The 15,642-nt window shown below is 43.0% G+C and overlaps 1 protein-coding gene across 1 annotated transcript; it reads left to right on the top strand.

The window, feature by feature from the left end:
• Nucleotides 1-601: 601 nt before the first annotated feature.
• LOC101171714 (cysteine and glycine-rich protein 2) lies at nucleotides 602-15,308 on the top strand. Its single transcript, XM_004082979.2, has 6 exons — nucleotides 602-892; nucleotides 2,338-2,460; nucleotides 6,097-6,265; nucleotides 9,041-9,170; nucleotides 9,979-10,072; nucleotides 15,107-15,308. The coding sequence occupies exons 2-6, from the start codon at nucleotides 2,349-2,351 to the stop codon at nucleotides 15,181-15,183; spliced, it is 582 nt and encodes a 193-aa protein (XP_004083027.1). The 5' UTR covers nucleotides 602-892; nucleotides 2,338-2,348; the 3' UTR covers nucleotides 15,184-15,308.
• The last annotated feature ends 334 nt before the right edge of the window (nucleotides 15,309-15,642 follow it).

The following is a 15,642-nucleotide window of genomic DNA, read 5'->3' as shown; positions in this document are numbered from 1 at the left end:
TGGGGTGACCGTGGTGCAGAGGTAGAGCGCTCAACTTCTGAACTTGACTGAAGACCTTTGGAGCCTTAATGAAGTAAGTTAAGCGCTGTAGAAGTATACACCATTTAAGAAAAAAAAACAAAGTAATTCAGCTTGGGGAAAAACCTGTCAACATATTTCCATCTATGTCCATAGATAGATAGATAGATAGATAGATAGATAGATAGATAGATAGATAGATAGATAGATAGATAGATAGATAGATAGACTTTATGCATCCTACAATGGGTAAAATCGCTTATCTTCAGCAGCAAAAAAACATTCAGAAATACAAACAGCAAAAAAGTGGCATTCACAGAGGATAAAGTGACCTTCAGATTAACATTATGGATAAGAAAGAGGAACATCTGTAAAAACTGCTATTTTTTTCATCATCTTAATTTGTTGAACAACCTTCCATCTGTACCTCCTACCTGTCAAACAATTCCTCATCCACCCTTTGTTTGGCCTTTTGCCACCTCCACCTTCTGCATCTTCTCCCCACTGTTCCATGTAATTCTCCAGGTGTCCACCAGAGGGCAGAATAAGGTAAAATGTGGAACAACTCAAACGGAGACGGTTGAGGAAAAGAAACAGACCTAGAAACATTTTCTACATTTTCTGCTTTTAATTTACTTTGAATGGACAGTAATTTTCCCTGTTTAACGACACACTGCCTGAACTCAACACGGGTGTTGAGTTCAGGCCGCCTCGGAGCTCCGCCTCTCCTCTGACTCGGTGGATGTGTGGAGGATGTGGCATCGCAGCGTCGCTGTGGTAAAGTCTCAGAGGTGAGGAGGAATATTCTGGATCAACATTAAGTCCGGACCGGAGCTCGTTACGAACCGGGGACTGCTTTCGATATACTTCAAAGGTGAGCTATTTTCTATCGCGCGCTTTTAACGGTAACGTCGACTTCTCACCTTTGATGGTTGGAAGAGATGACGTCACTGGCTCCTTTAATGCATTTTTGTAAACAGCCAAAGTTTGATTCTTTATTTTTAGTCTGAACAACACAAACCTTCAAACATTTTTCTTTGATATTTTTGATTATTGAACCCTAAACCTTAAAAAAAATCAAAAACTTCATCTTCAGATTATTGGTTTGTTTCTGCAATAATCTAATCCCAATTTCTCAATTCAAACACCAGCATTTAAATCATTTACTAAATGTAAAGCAGATTTTTATAAATGTGTCTCCTGGCTTGTTGTTGAATGTAAAAAGATACTTGTTTTTTTTTATCACATAAAGTCTGCTGTGACATCATTACAGAGCAGCTCCTCCACAGAACAGCTTCAGATGTTTCATCAGTTCCCACTGGCTCCTCTTTCCTGAGCTTGTAATTATGATGTGGATGTGAGTCACGGTGACGCCGCCGAGCTTCACGCGTTTCCAGCATTTGGGAGGCATTGGGGTCGGGTCCCACAGCTGCACCCAAGCCCCCCGGCCTGACCCCGCAGACATTCCTCCGCGCATTAGTCCGCCTGCTTGTTTGGGCTGACCTTGTTTGCACATTGCTAGCTTTCCTGCACTACAGGGCCGCTGGAGAGGCCTGGAGTTCAGCTACAGTGCCAGATTACAAACCAGTTTAGGCCTCACGCGGGAGAAATCTTAATTTTTTACAGTACAACTGAACTTGTAAAATACCATTAAGTTCAATAAGATGGAGTTGATCCAATGGGACAGGAGAACTGACTGTATAAAAGAAACGGCATGAGCTCCGAGGAGCCAAAATCTCATAGACTTCTTTAGAGAAATAAACAGCTGTTACTGAGTCATTCTGTTGCTCAGAATAATCCTTATCGTTTTCACTGCATTATTTTTTTATTGCAAGTTATTCAAGTTCTAAACTGACCAATCAGATGTCTTAATTAAAGCATGTGGTGCTCGCCGGCCTCCACCTCAAACGTTCAAAACAGATTCTCCGGAGCCCCCTTAACGGAAAGGTGTGTGGCCTAACAGCAAGCTCACTCCTGATTGGCGACATAGAAACATTGACTCAGATTGACTTGGACCAATCACTGTTGACTGATGATGTCTGGGTTCAACATGGCGGCATGTGTATCGTATAATAATTGCCACTGTATTGACTTAGTTTAGTGGAGCCCCCCAAAGTAAACTATTTTCTATATGTGATGTCACCCTCACTCAGTCCAGTTCTCATTTACAGTCAATGGACTGGAGTGGTTGGAAATGAAACAATCAACCCCTCCTCTGGAAGACTTCTCTATCCTCTTTTGAGCCATATCCCCCCTGTTCTTATTGTTATCTTCATTTTGTGTGAAAATATCTAAGGAAGTTTCTTCTTCTTCTTCCAGAACCTCCAAAAATGCCAAACTGGGGAGGAGGGAACAAGTGCACGGCGTGCCGTGGGACCGTTTACCACGCCGAGGAGGTGCAGTGTGACGGCAAGAGTTTCCACAAATGCTGTTTCCTCTGCAGTAAGTTCACCACAGACGTTTTTTATTGTGAGATGAAGGGAAACGGTCTGCAGATGAAGCTAAGAAAAAACCCTGCAGCTCTTTACAGTTGGACCGGGGTTCTAGAAGCAGGGATCTTTGAAGAGAGCTGGAGGAGCATCTTTGGGACTTCAGGGACTTCAGAGATTTCAAAGTTGATGTGAGCTGTGCAGGTTTTTGGGGGAAAACACTTGAAGTCTGAGGGGTGTGACGATAACCGCATCACAGAGGTGATGACCCATCACCGCACGTTCCTCTTTTAATTTTTTTAATTTTTTGAAAGTTCTGCATATGGTGCGTGATTTGAACAATAATAAACACATTCATCTTTGCTAATAATTTACTTTTTCTGGGAGTCCTGTGTCAAACTTCAAGGGCTTCTGGGTTGTATTCATTTCCATTACAAGCTGCGTGCGTTCTTGAGTGCGCGACGCGACCGCCCGCCGGAGGATTTTGTGTTGGGGGTCGTAAGAGTCCCGAGAACGCAAGTCCTGATGCTTCATCACCGCGGTGATCAAAAATCCCACACAGCTCTAAGTCTGACTTTCACTACTCTCAACATGTCAGCTGAACTCTCTTTCACCTCTGCAGCTTATTCAGAGCATTTTCTGCTCTGAATTCCTGCTGCTGATCATGAGGTTGTTGAGTTACCCCTCCATTATTCCAGTTTGTGGACCAGCAATCTCCTAAAGACATTTTCAACAATGAAATTTCATTTCTTTTTCACTAAGAACAACCAGAACAACAGGCTCTTGATGTTTTTGGACATTCTTTTGATAAACGCATCTGCAGACTTTTACATTCTTTGCTTGTAAATGTAATATCAGTGTCTGAAAGAACTCTTTATGTCTACAGATGAGTCACATAGTTGAACGCTGCTCCTCACATGACGGCATGTTGTTAGTCTGTGTCTGTGAAGAGTCCAGACTTTGTTGACATCTTCCTGGGACAGGAACTAGTTAACAGCTCTCCCCATCAACAAATGTTGATGCTTTTCCTAACAAGTAGAAGCTTGTAGAAGGAAAAGCTGTGCTCCATCTGCATTGAAGTGAACTAAAGTGTCTTATTCCGTTCTGATATTTCTTTTGACTGTTTTGTTTACCGACACAGTAACTGGCTGAAGTTTCAAAATCCTCACCAACTGAGATTGTGATGCCACATTTTTATTTTCAAAAAGATCAAAGACTCTGGAACAATAAAATTCCTTTCATCTTGAAATAAACTCTCTCTGATTTCAGAGGGTTGACCCAGGCCGGGTTCACACAAGTCAGGAAATTTGAGGGCACTTTCACTTATGCCTTAGTCCCAACTGCCCTTTCGGGCGGATATGGGCTGCCTGCAGATGAAAAATGGGCAAATCTGTACAGGGCACACAGGTGTCCTGCACAAAATATCAAGGTGGTAGACTACTCTGTGAACCTGTAGAGCAAAAATGTTCATGCAAATTTTCTGGACAGGCAGGCAAAAGGTCATAGCGACACGTGTAATGGCCGACGAAGTATACATTATCACTTTTTAACGTAAGCCGTGGAAGCCTGAACCGTCCGACGCGAAGCGGAAGTGCGTTCCAAAGTGATAATGCATACTTCAAAGGCCATTAACCCACTTATACCATGCTCACTTACAAAAGAAATAAATAGTAACCATTTTTAGTCCTTAATTCTTGTTTTTTTTTCAATTTGGATCGCTTTTTGTGAGAAAAGCGAACTATTTGTTACGCGGCGCCGCACCACGTAACAAATAGTCCGCATCGCGCCGCACCACCTAACAAATAGTCCGCGTCGCGCCGCACCACCGCTGCAGTCAAGATTCTGTGATATATATATGCTGATCTTTCTGATGGGTTGAATAAAGCATCAGTTCAGAGAGAAAGTTCACCCCTTACCGCTTGTTTTTGTCCAAATGATGAAGCAAAAGGTTATTTTAAAGAAGCCGGCGCAGTGATACAAAACATTTAAGCTAGGTGACCGGAACTTCTTTTTTCACCGTGCGGTTATCCTGTGGTATATCACTTTTTAATGCACACCCAGCAGCCAATCAGAATCGAGTATTCACCCGGACCATGGTATAATAACATTTAAACAACACTTAAGGGAAATGAGGATGTTGCAGGCGCGTCATACGGATTTTTCATGTTTCCTGTGCACTGTCAAAGGGCCTGTTCACGTGATACACGTGCGCTCTGTGTGTGCCGCCTGACTGATAGAACTTGGACAATCCAAGTGTATTTTGAGTGCACATCCGACAGGCACTTGCGTCTCGCGTGCACATTGTGTGGATGCAGAATTTGCTGTATTGCTAAATTTGAGTTTTCAGTAACACCAATTTCACAAAGCCTGTCAATAAGACAGGAGTGATTAGCAGAGTCAAAAGCTTTAGCCAAGTCAATAAAAATGGCAGCCCACTGCAATTTAGCGTCTAAATCAGAGATGTCATTTAGAACTTTAAGAGTTGCTATTGCTCACCTATAACCAGTTCTGAAACCTGATTGGGCAGGAGATAAGATATTGTGACAGTACAAGTAATGTGTAAGTTGATTATTTACAAGACTTACTAAAACCATAGCAAGACAGGGAAGAACTGAGATGGGTCTGCAACAGGTGGGGTCCACGGATCCCCTCCTTTGAAGAGGGGGTGCACCACAGCACATTTCAGCAGTGCAAATAGAAAGATTGAAAATGTTTGTAAAGGGGCTGTCAATTATAGGACACCATATAGCAGCATCACCCCTACATCTTAAGTGCGTCTAACTTTCATTACAAATACTTCATGATACATGCACAGCAATTGGTACATTCCATTTTCATGATGTCCCTTGAGGTGGCCAGATGAGCCTCAAGAGAACTGTGAGACACACTTGCACTCCCTTTAAGATGCAAAAAACAACAGCACCTGTATGGGGTCAAACCCTTGTACGGGTGCATGTGACTAAGGCTTAGGAAGAGTCCTGTAGACTTGGATCCCAGATAAACACCAAACCTATCACAGTTTGCTGTCACACGGCAGTGGACGGGAAAAAAATCAAACAGACAGGAAATATCACACATTTACGTGAGCTTTTAGTTCTGATGGTGGGTAAGCTACAAAAGAAGCAAAACCCAAAAATAAAATAATATGACTAATATGACTTACCATGAGCCGTCTTGTCAACAGACATTCTCTGGTTTAACCTGGTCTTGTTATCCCAAGCCTGGTAAGGCCTAGTCTTGGTCTAGTTTTAATAAAATGGAAACTGGCCTGGTCTTGTCCTGGAGCATGTCTTGAGTCGACCTAAGGGATGTTGCTTGTTGTGATTTGAAAGTTTTTTGACTTCTGAGTTTCTGCTGAATAGAAAAAAAATGAATTAATAAAAAGGAGAGTGCGACTCCAATGATCTCCAATGACAACTTATAACTGCTTAAGGGACAAAGTTCCTTATTTAGTTATTTCGTTTATAACAAATGTTTTTTAAGTACATTTAACTTTTTTAATAATAATTATATTGATAAGGTATATTGATTGAAACAATAATTGAAATAATTGAAATTGCAATAAAATTTTAATAAACCTGTTTGTTGTGAGGATGAATCAGAATTGTTTATTAAAGTGAGATGTAAAGAAAGTCTTTTTTGTCCTTAGTGGTCTGCAGGAAGGGTTTAGACAGCACCACACTGGCAATTCACGATCAGGAAATCTACTGCAAGTCCTGCTACGGGAAGAAATACGGCCCCAAAGGCTACGGCTATGGACAGGGGGCTGGAACACTCAACATGGACCGCGGAGAACGACTGGGAATCAAACCAGAACTGTAAGAGCAGCCTGATGTGACACATGTTAGCAAATAGTGATAGTATGATTACTAAAATGTTGCTGTGGGGTCAGAGAGTGTGCTGATTCTCTGATGTTTATGGAATGTGGCTGCTGACCGTTGTCCGTAAACAACATATTTCATATACAGTCATGTGAGGATAGACTTTCTCTCTGCCTTCTTCAAGAACAGCAGCAAGAAACTGCTGGCTTCTGCATTATTTTATTTAACTAACTAACTAACTAGCTAGCTAACTAACTAACTAACTAACCTGCTAAAGACTGACTTACTAAACTACTACAGACTAACAAGCCGAATTGCTACCGACTGCTACAAACTAACTAAACTGCTTAAGGCTAACCTTTTAAACTGCTACAAACTTACTAAAATGATACTCTGTACTACAGACTAACTAACTAAACCATCACAGATTAATTAACCTGCTATAAACCAACTAACCAACCTAACTAATCTAAAGACTGATTTACTACACTACTACACACTAACAAAACCACCACAGGTTAACTAATTAACCTGCAACAGACTAACTAACAAACCTACTACAGACTAACTAGCTAACCTGATAAAGACTGGCTTACTAAACTATTCCAGCTAAACTAGCTAACCTGCTAAAGACTCACTTACTAAACTACTACACACTAACTAAACTACTACAGACTAACTGCTGCAAAAAAACTAAATGGTGACAGACTAACTAGCTAAATGGCTACAAACTAACATGCTAAAAACTAACTAACTAACTATACTGCTACACTAACCAAACTGGGTCAGAGGCTGAATACAGCACCCTACCAGGCAGCACTGAGACAAACCTGATGCTGCATGAAAGTTAGGCTGATTTCTACAGTTGATGTCAATCTTAACCCTTGTGCTATCCTATGACCCCACCCTTACGCATTGACGTGTTCTCCCTACCATGACAAAGGTGGATAAAGGTGAAGAGGGTTTTATGTAATCCATGGACACCAGAGAAGATCACAGATCATTGTTTTGTGGGGTCTAGATGACCCAACTCCCAATGTTAAAGTGCCTAGGATAGCACAAGGGTTAAAGAAGCCTCAGCCCCTATCATCACACCTACACCACTGTACCTCAGGGATGCTAATGCCTAAAAATACGATCCAGTCAAGATTGTAGTAACAACTGTACATACTCTCTGATAATTGGTCTAAGAGTTTTTGTTGATCTGGTCATCCCTGATTGGTTAGTACAGTCCTGAATGCAGCAGAGCAGCAGACTTGGCATAACTTAAAGTCAAGCTGTACTTTTCTCACAATCTCAGCAGGTCTGTATTCAAATACAAAATCAGTGGAGCTGCAGAGTTTGGCGACACAGAGAGTTCTGGTTCTCCCGTCACGTCAGGTGATCTCTTATGAAAGAGTTTATGTAAGCAGACTGATCAGCTGCACAAAAGACCTCATTCAGGCCACAGCTGAGGGTCACCCGGGCCCTGTCCCGCTGGTACCCCCCCACAACAGACAACTGACTGAGAAGGAGGCTGGTTTAGAACTCCCCCTATTTCCTTTCAGTCATTTGAAATGTATAATTTTGTGCACACATTGATAAAAGCTGGATTTTCATGTTTAGTTGAGTCTCATCAGGGTTTGATGCGTGTTTGAATCTTACTCCCTGGTTTTTGGCTCTGCTGCTCCTCACAGATGGAGATCAGGAGACAAAAAAGTCTGTCAAAAAAAGAGTCAGTCTAAAGACCCGTACACACCGGGACGAATTTCGCGCACGATTTTCGCCGACGTTTAATGCCTCGTGACTAAACAAAGGGCACCAATGAGAGTGTGCACACTGACGCGAAAAAACGCCACGCGTCAAAGCGTCAAAAAAAAAAAAAACGCCTCGGGTTCGTTTTGTTTTTTTGACACGTTGCGTCGAAATCTATTCGACCAATGAAAATGGCGCTTTTGCACACGTGTCTGGAGCTTCTGAAGTTACAGTAAAACACAACTTGGGGGCGCTCAAACACAAAATTGCCTTGCTGAGCACACATACCAGCGAAGAAGATAGACGCCGAGTTGCATCTACACAGCCGCGAAGAAATAATGACGGACAGTTGGAGCAACTGGTGCTTGAAATATTCATGTTTTCTTTGTATGATTCTGACAAGCGCGTAAATACTTGCTCTCTTCTTCTGAGGGAAAAGCGAGTTTAAGAAGCGTAAAGTTGCGCAGCGCCACCTTGTGTACAGGAGTATTTCTGTTTACATTAAGCGCCATCTAATGTCAGGGAATGAAATTGCATGTTCGCTCGGCTCATCGTCAGCGAAAATCGCCTGGGTGTGAACACAAAAACGTGGCGAAAAACGCTGGCGAATAACGCCTGGCGATTATTCGTCCCGGTGTGTACAGGCCTTAAAGCAAACAGAGAGTGCCCCCTCAGATTCCCCCCCACAGGGTAAATCAAACATCTCTTCTCCTACCTGCTGCAGCAGGCATCGTACTGGCCTCTGCTCAGCCTCCACTGCAGCATGTGTGCATGATGTATGTGCATGGTAGTTGATCCCAGAATGCACTGCTGCAATCTCTGAGCTTTTGTGGGAATCCCTGAAAGATAGGAGCCCTTCACTTATTTACTAGACGCCTGCAGCTACTCGAAGCAGCACACGCTCACTGTGATCACAGAGCAGACACGTTTGAGACAACATTACTGTGAGTCATTATGACATGTAAACCTCTTGTTGCTCCTCCCACCTCCGTGTTGGAGTGAAGAGCAGCTTTACTCATCTTCTGCTTTTCTCTAAAGGACTTCGACTCACAGACCCACCACCAACCCCAACCCGTCCAGGTTCGCTCAGAAGTTTGGTGGTACAGAGAAATGCGCTCGGTGTGGAGACTCTGTCTATGCAGCGGAGAAGATTATGGGGGCCGGCAAGGTGGGGCTTGACTATGACTCCACTAAGAAAAGAATTTTCTTCTTATTACATTGTTAACGGTGAGATCTGGTCTCTAGCCAAAAAATCCTTTGCGGTACTGGATCTCATGTTCTGAAGTTTCTGCCATCAAAGAGATGACTGAATCCATAAGGGTCCAGTCAAATTCTGCTGGATGTATTTTCGTCATGTTTTCTCTGAAGTTAATCTATGCCGCAGACGGCGACCACAGAGTGGATTTCATTTAACGGCTGATTTGCCTTTGTAATGGGCTGTGCACCAACAGCCCTCCCCCTTCAGAAACCAACTTGTCCACACTAAAAACCAAATGGGAGGAGCTGGTTCCTCTGGGTTGGACACACACGGAACCCGATTCTGTGGCACTGTCAAGAGCTGTGGTCTGCTCCTCTTCCAGCAGAGCTGGTCTGCAGCTCAAAGCTGCGCTCTGATCATCCATCAAAGACTTCAGAGATTTGTTTCAGGGTTTTTGCTTTCGCCGAGTGGGTGTGGTCCATTTCTCTTAGCTCTTCGAGTCCCATAAGAGCTGATTTATGGTTGGCGGTTTCATCATCAGCAGCTTTGATCCTGTGTTTGTTGAGCAGAAACAGCTCGTTTTCTCTGGGATGAAGACTTTCAGCTGTGGGAAAGCCAGGCTTTGGTGGCTTCTGGTGATGCAGATGCTTGTAAATACAGGATAGGTTATAGTTGCTACCTGTAAAAGTTGTTCTCAGTTTATTTTAGGAGTCATGAAGACATCTGAAATGGCTGCAGCTGTGGCTTCACGTGTTTAATGTCTGTGCTTCCCTCTCAGCCATGGCACAAAAACTGTTTCCGATGTGCAAAATGTGGCAGGAGCCTAGAGTCCACCACCCAGACCGAGAAGGACGGGGAGATCTACTGTAAAGGTGAGACGGATGGAGGCGAGCAGCTTCTTCTCTGTACTTCCTGAGAAATTTCATATTTGACAATGATCCTGCAGTTTATGGTTGACGTGGTTTAGGGAGCACCACACCAGCCACAGGGGGGCAGTTAAGGGGTTACGGCCTTCCGACACTGAAGTCAACAATAATAAAATGTGGATTCACTCAATTTTAGCATCAGTACATCAGAACATGCAGGTACATCTCCTAAATATACTGTGAAGAATGTTTATGCATGGATTAAACATTTCAAGCCTTTATTTCTTGTAGTTCCGATGATTATAGCTCACTGGTAAAAAAAAATAATCTAAAATTAAGTGTTTAAGAAAATTACATAGTTAAGATATTAAAGGTGGTAAACTCGCTCTATTGAGCTGTTTTTCTCAAAGACCTACAGATTTTCTGAGCCTTTAAAAGGTCTCAGTCTGGGTCTGTAGCTACACAAGACTGTTGGCGATTTTACGGTCAGTGATGGGTTTGGTTGAATGCCATCTGCTGCTGTTGGTCTGCTGAAGTCCTCAGTCAAAGCTGAGATCTGCCAGGAAATACAAGCAAACCTGTCTGACTGGAACCTGAGACAAAAGAGGAAGATAAGACACACCAGAGCCATCATTGCAGATGGTCTGAAGATGGCTGACTGAACAAACTGAGCTTCCATCCCACCTACAGAGAGCTGCAGGCTGATCTCCAACATGCTTGCTTGAAGTTTGGACAGGAAATAAAGGCTGATTTTTGCAAGATGCATTCACAAATGTGTCTTTTCACGACCGTTCCACGTGTGTCTAACGGACTTTTCACGCATGTATCACTTTTGATGTATCACTTTTAAATCACATATCATGTTAAAATCACGTAATTAACACATGAATCACTAATGAATTGCACATAAACATCCCAATAATCACACACGGTTCATGTTCTACTTTGATTTACATGTTCTTTGCGTGGTTTATTCGTACTTTTTCCCGGGTTTTAACATGGTTCATTCTTGATACATCTGTGAAAATTTTACATAAAGACCACAACTTTTCTTACTTTTTCTACGCACATTCACGTATGAAAAATTTTCCTCCATGCAAAATGTATGTAGTGGCTGTGTGACACGGCCTTTACTCTAAAGTTGTGTCTGGCGAAGAAGGGCGTGGATGGTCAGCGTTCAATGTCCGCTCTGCAGTGGGTAAAGTTTGGGGTCCTTCAGTTGGTGAACCAGCTGCTGAGATGCTGGTTGTTGCTAACATATTAGCAAGATGCTAGCAGCATTTGGCAGCTGTTGTTTGGGGTCAAACAACTTATAGTGTACTTAAGTGGTATTTACATGGTACTTTTTATGGAATTTACTGGGTACATACAGGGTGTTCACATGGTACTTTTCCTGGACTTACTGGGTACTTACATGGTACTTGCTGTGTGTTTATGTGGTACTATTTGGTTCATACTTATGTGGTACCTACTGGGTATTTATAATATACTTACTGGGTATTTAAATGTTGTGCAAAGGTGTCTTTTGTGGTACTTACCACATTTAAGAACAAGTTAAGTACAAATAAAGTACCTTGAATTTAAGTCTGCACTCATTGTATGAAGTAAGTACAATGAAAGTGGACTGTAAAAGAAAGTCAGCCCTATTTCCACTCTATTACTTGGTACGGATAGTAGCAGTGTGCCCTTGCGTCACAATTCAAGGGCTACGGCTGGTCACCATTCTAACCTTCACAGGCTTCCAAGATCTGTGGAAGGTCAACATGGGGTAACCTCTCATGCGGTGTCTGTGGTCTTTAGGCCATGGACATAGTTTGTTCCAGTTCTTTTGGGTTTTTTTCATCGTCGGGTCAACAATGCAAACTGTGGGGGTGGATTGTGGCAGGATGAGCTAATTGAGGCACAGGTGTAGTCACTCATCCTGGTGCTGCTGATGAGCACCTGGCCAGCTATAAAAGAGGACTGAGCTGGCTCTCCCTCAGTTCCTGCTGAGACTGCCTCCTGTTTTGGGTTCCACTCCTCTGTCAGTGCAGCGTATCTGCGTGTGACAGGAAAGGGCGAAGTGGAACGGAGCGCATCACTCCCTGCCCCTCCCTTTAGGTGCAATCAGCGCTGATCGGGTGTTTGGTGGAACCCGCTGCTGCTGCTGGGACGGGTTTTTGGCCCTTCTGTGGGGGGGTGTTTCTCGTAGGTGTTCTTCGCAGGTCCCCTTCGTCCACTCTGCTGGTCCGACGGGTCGGCCGTTGACGGCGGCGTCTCCTCCCCCACCTCGCCTGCTACCGGGCCACATGACTGTGCAGGTGCTCCTGGGAGTTGGAGGACTGTGGGGACTCGTGACCCCCTACCCTTTCCTGGCCACTTGTAAAGAGGACTCTGGTGCAGAAGTGGGAATTCATTTGTTTTTTGTGTTGTTTGCTTGATTTGCACCATATACACCTGCATCTGACTGGGGTATTTTTGTTCTGTTTTCAGTTTTGTTTGCGTGTACCAGCTCTACTTACAGATGCTTGAGGCCCTTCAGGTTTTTTTTTTAAATCTGGTTTTAATCCTGTTTTTATTTATTTATATTAAAAATATTTTTTAAGTTGGAACCACGTCTCGACCTGGTTGAGTCCTCAATTTTTTAGTGTGCCTGAACTGCTTGTGTTGCCTCATTACCTTTTTCTGACATGTGGTAAGTCCACAAAAGACACCTTTGCACAACATGTAAATACCCAGTAAGTATATTATAAATACCCAGTAGGTACTACATAAGTATGAATCAAATAGTACCACATAAATACACAGCAAGTACCATGTAAGTACAGAGTAGACACAAAAGTACCACTAGCAAGTCCTATAAAGTCCTATAAAGAGTACCATGTAAACATCCTGTAAGTACCCAGTAAATTCCATAAAAAGTACCATGTAAATACCCTGTAAGTACCCAGTAGTCACACAATCAGTACCATGTAAATACCACTTAAGTACACTGTAAGTACTGTACTGTAAAAGCATCACCGGAAATTGTTGTAGGTGTAAAGACCCATTTGCAAGGCTTTAAAAATATCTTCATCAGCAAAAGCTTAGAGAAAGACAAAGGAGGAGTTCAAGAACGCTGATGAACAGCAGGAGGACTCTGATCTCTGTCAAAATATGATTTTTTTAGACAGTTAATATGGATTTTCCTGAAATCAGCTGCCATTTGTGGCTTTTAAAGCTTTAAAGTGAAAAAAACTTATCGAGAATGAACACTGAGGTGTTTTAATTCACTACCCGTTCAGATAAATAATACAAGAGCTTTGTTTTTCAGAGAATATAATGACGTCAGCATGACAGAGAAATTTGCGTTTACATTTTCAAAGATGGGCATGTTTTCACAGATGAAAGACAGTTTGCCCACAGCCAGCTGCTTCTGCAGGTCTGTGATCGTATCTGTGGAGAGCAGACAGACCGGCTTTTACAAAGCCACGCGCACGTGTCGCATGTCGGGACTCAGACCAGCGTTTGCTGGAAGTCATTGTGAACCAAGTGAGCAGAAACGCTGCTTCTTGGCTCAAAGTTCTGCCGCTGTTTCCAGGTTTATCTCCATCTGCTTTCCTCCACCGCTCCACAGATGACAGATCGCAAAAGTACTGTTTTACTGTTTCACCTTTGAGGGATGTTCTAGTAAAAGCTGTAGGATCAGAGCATAAGTGATAAATGGATTTGACAGTCATACAAAGAGTGATGATGAGTGAAAGCACGGCTCAGCTTTAGTTAGTCCTAAAAAAGAAGCGACAGGAACAGAAAGAAACAAGCAGTAACATCTTCAGGACAGACGGATCCTGGCTCTGTGAGAAAACACTTCCACACGTTTGTGTCTGTGAGACTCAACAGGAAAGAGACTGAAGACAAAAACAGATTTAATTCATATTTTTTCATAATCAACAAAAATTTGTCTATTCAAGTTTACTACAAGTATACTTGGTCTATACTAAAAGTGAGGAACTTGAAATGTACTTTTTAACATACTATCTATATATTTTAAACTTTCCGATTGAGTCTAAAGAAGTATTCAGTTAGTATTCTTCCTACACTACACATACATGATCTATAGTAGACTTGGTATACTCAAGTATACTTAAGAAAATAAACTTCACGTGTAGTACTTTTGCTAGGGGTTCTGCTGCTGCTTTAAACTACACGTTGGAATAGAAGCTCCTGAAAATGATCTGTGTAAAACATCACAGTGGTTTTATCAGTCATGTCTTCCAGGACATGCAGCAGGTTAGGGGGAATAAGTATAGGGATGGTAATGTATTCACAAGTATCAGTAGTGTCATGGAAAGATGGAAAGAATACTTCAAAAAGTTGATGAAGAAAATGAGGGAGAAGAAAGAACGGAGTTGGTGACTTGTGGATCAGGAAATAACGATTAGTAAGGGGAAAGTGAGGGGGTCATTGAAGAGAATGAAGAGTGGAAAGGCTGATGATCTACCTGTGGAGGTATGGGAGCTTATTACAGGGTGTCCAGAGAGGAACTGGTATTGTATGAGTATGTGTGGAGTGACAGAAAAGTGTGTTTGAGCAGTGGGCTTTAAGACAGTGGTAAAGTGTGCTGTAGGGGTGACAGAGGTGGAGGTGGGGTTACATCAGGGATCAGCTCTGAGCCCCTTCCTGTTTGCAATGGTGATGGACAGGCTGACAGATGAGGTTAGACAGGAATCACCATGGACTATGATGTTTACAGATGGAGAAGTTAGAGAGGTGGAGGTTTGTCCTGGAAAGGAGCAATTATGGGAGTCATTTTGTTTTCTGAGCTGGAATGTTTATGCCTCTTCATCTCCCAGCCCCCCCATCTGTTACATGAAAAGGCTTCATTCTGTGAAGTTTTAGCTGCTAAATAGTTTCTTCAGTCAAACTGAAGCTGAACACACCCTGGAGAGCGTGGAGGTTCATTCAAACAAAGGCCGAGTCCGACTGCTCCCTCGGAAACGTCCGTAAATCCACACACGCTTTTCTCATCCACCGTTTATGGGAGGTTAACGTTTCTTAACAAGTCTTCCATTTTTTCCGCAGCATGCTACGCCAAGAACTTCGGGCCCAAAGGGTTCGGTTACGGGCAGGGAGCCGGCGCTCTAGTGCACGCACAGTGATGACCCAGTAGGACCAGGATGCCCCCCCTCCAACCCTCCAACCTTCCGGCCATCACCTCAGACTTTATCTGGGAAGCTGTGTAATGGTGGAACAGGAATTCAGAATAAAGACGTGGAGAAGCTGCGCTCTTGTTTAGCTGTTTTCAATCATTTCTCTTTAGATGCTGCATAGAAGCTCTGCTGTCCTCTGCTGGAGGGAATGCAAAGCTTTCCAGAGAAGGAAATGCAAAGAAATGGGCTGTGGCACTGGAGCTGGACGCTTTCTGGTTCTGATCTTTGGTTCCATGGAGGGACTGGAACGGTTACAAAAGGCGCAGTCAGACTGCACCTTGAGTGAGAATGGAGGTCTAACATCCAGTAATTTGCAGCTTCATGGTTCTGTCTAGAAGGATGTGCACCTTCACATCAGCAGGTTTTCAGTTTTAACATCTCTAAGGATAAAAAACAGAAATTCAGGGA

Source organism: Oryzias latipes, chromosome 23 (assembly GCF_002234675.1).
Source record: "Oryzias latipes chromosome 23, ASM223467v1".
Classification (NCBI taxonomy): domain Eukaryota; kingdom Metazoa; phylum Chordata; class Actinopteri; order Beloniformes; family Adrianichthyidae; genus Oryzias; species Oryzias latipes.
Note: the sequence above shows the minus strand (reverse complement) of the source record. Positions and strands in the feature narration are given on the sequence as shown.